The sequence below is a fragment of the Dermacentor silvarum genome, chromosome 8 (assembly GCF_013339745.2).
Source record: "Dermacentor silvarum isolate Dsil-2018 chromosome 8, BIME_Dsil_1.4, whole genome shotgun sequence".
Classification (NCBI taxonomy): domain Eukaryota; kingdom Metazoa; phylum Arthropoda; class Arachnida; order Ixodida; family Ixodidae; genus Dermacentor; species Dermacentor silvarum.
In genome coordinates, this window is record NC_051161.1 from 97,078,808 (window position 1) to 97,084,921 (window position 6,114).

At 55.0% G+C, this 6,114-nt stretch overlaps 1 protein-coding gene across 1 annotated transcript; it reads right to left on the minus strand.

Annotated features, from left to right (window-relative positions):
• Positions 1–1,237: 1,237 nt before the first annotated feature.
• On the minus strand, positions 1,238–2,440 carry LOC125947694 (uncharacterized). The gene has a single exon (XM_049672928.1). It carries the CDS (start codon positions 2,438–2,440, stop codon positions 1,238–1,240), a length of 1,203 nt encoding a protein of 400 aa, XP_049528885.1.
• Between the last annotated feature and the right edge of the window lie 3,674 nt (positions 2,441–6,114).

The following is a 6,114-nucleotide window of genomic DNA, read 5'->3' on the forward strand; positions in this document are numbered from 1 at the left end:
CCGTGCACTTCTCGAGTCCGGACGCTCGCTGCGGTCTTCGTTGCACCCGACGATGCTCGGACGACCACCGGCGCGTATGCGTCGCTGCTTCCTCGGTACTCCGCCGCGTCCACGTAGACTGCGCCTTCTTCTCTGGCGTGGAGGTCAACGAGAGGCCTGGCCCTCGCCAACCTCCGCTCCTTGTTGTGCTCGGGGTTCACGTTTTTCGGGATTGGGCAGACCCTGAGCTTTCTATTGATGCTATCCGGTATAGGTACGTTGTTCTGCTGCTTGCCTTCCCTCAGCTCCAGGCCAAGTTCCCGCAGTATCTGTCTTCCAGTTCTAGTTTCAGAGAGAGGTTCGAGTTGCCCTGTTTTGTGTGCCTCGGCTATTTCGTCCAGCGTGTTGTGGACTCCCAACGCCATGAATTATCGGTCATAGTGCTCGCGAGGAGACCGAGTGCCGCCTTATACGCCTTGCGTATGGTGGCGTCTATTTTGTCCAGTTGTGGATGGCGGCGACGTACGTTATGTGGCTAACTGCAAAGGATTGAACGAGCCTAGTCAGGCTCTCCTCCTTCATCTCCGCTCTTCTGTTGGACACCCTCTTGATGAGTCTCATTGCCGCGGCCGCTTTGCCCGCACGCTTGTTCACCGTTTCACCGTTGACTAGATTTCGCTCGATGAGCAGCCCGAGCACTCGAATCTTCTCGACCTCCGGTATTACTTGTCGTCCCGCCGTCTTGATCGTCATCTTGGGACGCTCGTACTTGACTTCCATATTCTTTCTGTTCCTGCCAGCTCCTTTCGGTGGCATCACCAGTAGCTCTGACTTGGCCGGAGAGCAGACGACTCCAGACCCAGTCCAGCTGCTCCTCGATGGCGTTGACCGCTTCTTGCAGCGTTGTCTCGATGTGTCCGTCGCTTCCTCCCGGTACCCATAGTGTATCGTCGTCTGCGTAGATGGTGTGCGAGACTCCCATTGCTCTTTCTAGCCGGTTGCCCACACCGATCATCACGAGGTTGAAGAGTAACGGGGAGATCACCGAGCACTGCGGGGTTCCGACACTGCCCAGCTTCTTCTCTTCGAGCTGCAGGTATCCCGCGCAGATTTCGGTGGTCCGTTTCGTCAGGAAGTCTTTGATGTACTCGTATGTCTTCCTGCCCATGTTTAGCCTGGATACTTGGGCCAGGATAGCCGAGTGCCTCACATTATCGAAGGCGCTCTGCAGGTCCAGCCCGAGTATGGCTCTGTTGTCCTAGGTGCCCGTCATATCGTCGATGATCTCGTTCTTCAGTAAGATCATGGCGTCTTGCGTCCCGAGCTTGTTCCGAAACCCGATGATGGAATTTGGGTAGAGCTCCGATTCTTCCAGGTAATGCTGCCACCTGTTCATGAGAACGTGCTCGAAGACCTTTCCCACGCACGAAGTGAGCGAGATCGGCCTGAGGTTCTCTATGTTGGGTGGCCTGCCAGGCTTGGGGATGAGGATCGTCTTGGCTGCTTTCCATTGCTTGGGTAGATTTCCATCTTGCCAGCACTTCTTGTAGAAGTTCGTCAGCGTTTCGATGGCCGCTTCGTTGAGGTTCTTCAGCGCTCGGTTGGTCACTCGGTCGGGACCCGCGGCAGACCTGCCATTGAGATCATGCAGGGCAGCTCTGAGTTCCCATGTCTCGATGTCTCGATCTAGCGTCTCGTTCTCGTTGCCTTGGTAATCCGGGTGCCTTTCCGTGGGGGTGGTCGGTAGGTACTTGGCGTCCAAGTGCCGCTTGATCTCGTCCTCCCCGTGTTCGCAGATTGCCTTGTGTAGGATCCTGGCCAGGTTGTTGTGTTGGTGGCCCTTGGTCTTTGTTTCGTCGAGGAGGTGCCGCAGTATGTTCCACGTCTTGCTCTTGTGTAACTGTCCGTCGGCTTCATTGCAGGCCTCGTTCCATTGTTGGGTGCATAGCACCTTGCAGTGGCCCTCGATCTGCCTGTTGAGCTCGGCGATCTTCTTTCTTAGGCTTCGGTTAGTTCGTTGCTTCTGCCACCTCGCCTTTATGGACTGCTTCGCTTCTATCAGGTGGGCCAGCCGACTGCCCATCTTGTCTATCCGTTCGTCCTTCTCCAGCTCATTGGTGGCTCCTTCCGTCGTCTCAACGACGTTAGCCGCCCATTGTTCGATGTCCGTAATGTCCAGTTGCACCGCGGGTAGGGCATTTCGAAAGGCGTCCCAGTCCGTAATGCGATGCCTCCTTATGCCGGTGTTGCCTTGGCCTTCGAGCGGTACGACGACCTCCACGATGTAGTGATCGCTGCCCAGCTCTTGGCCCGTGTTTCTCCATTCCGCTTCTCTCGTTCTTCCGTCGGTTTTGACGAAGGTAAGGTCCGGAGTGGTGTCTCTCGTAACCGATGTGCCGATCCTGGTGGGAAAGACCGGATCCGTCATTAGGTTCAGTCCCACATCGGTGACATCTTGCATCAGCTCTCTTCCCTTGACCGTCGTTCTTTGGTAGCCCCAGTCTTGGTTGGGAGCGTTAAAGCCTCCGCACACTACGAGTGTATTGCTCCCCGTGACTCTACTCGCCTTGTGTAAGTAGTGCCTTGAATCTTCTGTTGTCCGTGCGACGGATTGCTGTAGACGTTCACCAGGAAAGTGCTCTCCTATATCTTCTTGCCCGTGATTACTGCCACCGTGCAGTGTTCGATGGCGCTTCTGCCGATCAGTTCGTGTTCCATGAAGGTGATCCCTTTCCTAACGAAGGTGCAGACCCCTCTGCCCTTGGCCTTGGACGTGTCCCTTTCGCTCGGCGGGCTGTTGTGCGACTGGTAGCCCGGGAGTCTCGGTGTCTCTTCGCTGTGTGTTTCTTGTATCATTATTACGCCTGGTTTCCTCGTTTGTTGCTGCAAGTGTTGCAGCAGCACCGCTCTCTTGCCGGTAAAGCTGTTGCAATTCCAGTGCCTGACCAAGAGGTCTCTCACTGGCGGTGTGGTTACTGCTGTACGTGCTGTCCCGGCCATGATTGCTGCAGTTTGGCGATGATCTGTGCTTCCATACTTTGCATTTGTGCCTTTATGTGTGCCTGCAGCCAGTGTTTGCATCTGCGCTATCATGTTCTGGATCGTGCTCTGAATGTTGGTGGTCATCTGCTGAACCGTTTGCTCGAGCTCGTTGACTTGCTGGTCGCCTCAAGATGGTCGAGTATGTCGCCCTGTTATTCGATTCTCTCTGTTATCTTTCGTTCTTTGGCACCCTCTGTGGCTCTCCTCTTGGGAGCTGGTCCTGCCGCTATCGAGGCTCGCGGATCCACCTCGACCTCTGGTTCGTCCTCGGTCATCTCTTGTTTCCTCTGTTGTGCGGGCGTCGGCTGCTGCTGCTGCTGTTGTTCATCGCAATTAATGTCGTTAGCTTCTCGTTGATTTCCTTGATGGTTGTGTCCTGTTCGGCGATTCTCCGCTATAGCTTCTCGTTCTCGTCTCTGAAGGCTTTCTCCACCCCGTTCGCTTCTTGGATCTCCTTCGCGGCGTTATTCGCCGGTGGTTGTCTTTTCTCTGCCATGTTTGCCTTGACCGCGCCGGCCCAGGAGCCTCTCTCCCTCAACTGCGACGGTCTGCGGCGACTGGCGCTCCTGCCTCTTTTGCTGTCGTCCCTTTTGCGGCTGCTGTCGCGCTGCTTTGATTCCCCGCGGGGTCTTTCGGCAGGTGGCGCTCGTCGCGTCGGAGAGCTTTCCGGGTCCGGTTGTTGCTGCATGGCTTCCATCTTGCGTTCCCGTTGCCGTTTCTTGACCACGTACGGCGTCTTGTACTTGTTTGTGCATTCCCTCTAACCCGTTGGGTGTTGTCCCCCGCATAGCTTGCATTTGGGCTTGCATTCGCGTTCGTGACCCTCGCTGGGGTTCGCAATTCCGCAGCCGAAGCACACTTTGGTGTTGGTGTTCGGGCATACGTCTCTTCTATGGCCGACCCTGCCTGCACTTGGGCTTGCATTCGCGTTCGTGACCCTCACTGGGGTTCGCGATTCCGCAGCCGAAGCACGCTTTGGTGTTGGTGTTCGGGCATACGTCTCCTCTATTGCCGACCCTGCCGCATTGCTTGCACACGTCAAAGTGCTTGCGGTAAAGCCCGCACCTGACCAATATCGAGCCATACTTGAAGTAGTTAGGTACTTTCTGTCCTGGGAAGAGTACGATCACCGTGGTTGTATTGCCGATTCTGTGCGCCTCCACCGCTAGGGTGTTGTACGGGTTCACGATGTTTTCGGCTATCTCATCAGGGGTATCGTCTACGGCTATGCCTCGGATGACTCCCTTGACCGTGCCGTCAGGCGCCGTGCGGTAGGTGCTTATTTCGTATGGCTTACTTCCTATGTTAAGGGCTTTGACCTTAGAGTACAGCGTGGCGCGCCTCTCGTCCGGGGTGCTGACCACGATGATGTTTTGCTGCGCGTTTGTGCATATGGTGTCTGCTTTGGCTTCTTCCTTCGTTATTCGAGCCGCTGTCCTGACGACCGACATGATAATTGAAGCCTCTGTTTCCACTACGTTGAGACCGCCACGTAGTCTCATGATTACCTTGGTGTCTTCTTTCGGCATATCTATCGGCATCCTCGCCGCTTTGGTTACCGAAACTGCAACTCTCTTCGCAAAGCTGGCCCTGGTCTTGGGTATAGACTGGCGAGTAAAGGCGGCGGTCTGACCGTTTTCCTTGCCGGCCATGATCTGCTTGATGCACTTGCCAGAGGCCAACCAGCCTTCCGATTCTTCCGGTTTAATGTCCTCTCCGTGAACTTCGATGCACGTGCGCCCGCCGAAACTGCCGATGCTCAGCGCTGACGCCATGTTGTCTCCCATCGACGTGACCACTTCCATTTCGGACGCCATCTTGGCCGTACTCGTCACAGGGTTAGGCCTAGCAGCCGGGTCCGTCTCGGACGGTGGGCGTACGTACTCGTGGTAGGCCTAAGTTAGGCTTAGCGAAAAGTCCGCACCGCACCAGAGTCCTCGTAAATCGAGAAAATCACGCACCGCTTGGTCGAAACTGGTACCGGTCGATGCCCTGCACCTTCGCGCACATTTTGGTACCAATTATATCGCGGTAACTGTAAATTAACGCTACGTTGATTGGCATAATAGCCGGAGTCGATGGGAAGCACGTTCGCTCCCGTCGGCAACCACGCGTTCCCCCCGATGTAATTGACGCAAAGTTTCGAACGAATCGCCGGAAGTAAGAACAGAGGCCGATGAAACTGCGTAGCTCTATGATAGCGGTAGGTTTTGGGAACGCAGTAACAGCACGTAGCTTATCGGGATCCGGGCCAATGCCCTCCTTTGACACGACATGGCCTAAAATTGTGAGCTCACGAACAGTAAATCGACATTTCTTCAGTACAAGCTACAACCCGCCTTTGGTCAAGGCAGTGAGCAGGAGGCGGAGCAGGTGCGTTGCAAAATCAGGGGCGAACACCGCAATGTGGTCAAGATAGCAACGACAGATTTTCCATTTGAGGCCACGAAGAACGTTATCCATCATTCTTTCGAACGTAGCATGTGCGCTGTTAAGTCCGAACGGCATGACGGTGAATTCACACAAGCCATCTAGTGTAACAAAGGCAGTTTTCGGACGATCGGCCTCTGCCATCGGAACCTGCCAGTAGCCTGACCGCTAATCCAGCGAAGAAAATAACTCGGCTCCCTGCAAACAGTCCAGAGCATCATCGATGCGTGGGAGTGGGCAGATGTCCTTCAGCGTGATCTTGCTCAACCGTCGAAAATCAACACAGAAGCGGATGGCACCGTCTTTCTTTGTGACGAGTACCACGGGAGAGGCCAGTGGGCTCTGTGAAGGTTGAATGACGCCTCGACGGAGCATGTCATCGACCGGTTCTGCAATGACGCGACGTTCCGTAGCGAACAAGAGATATGGTCTTTGTCGCAGTGGTGTCGATGTGATTCTCGACTGTTTTGCATGTCCAAGAGATGTTTGCGCAACGTCGAAACAACCGCTGAAGTGCTGAAGGATTGGGAGAAGTTGAGATCGCTGCGAATTTCTCAGATCTTCGGCGATGAATGGGCTGAACACATCTGTCCATGTTGAGTCTGGTACGGAGAGGGCACTCAGTTCATGGACGGAAGTAGAAGGCACTTCGTCGAGGACGCA

Coding starts and splice junctions, on each gene's coding strand:
- LOC125947694 (XM_049672928.1), bottom strand. CDS start 2,440: ATGCAAGATGTCACCGATGTGGGACTGAACCTAATGACGGATCCGGTC.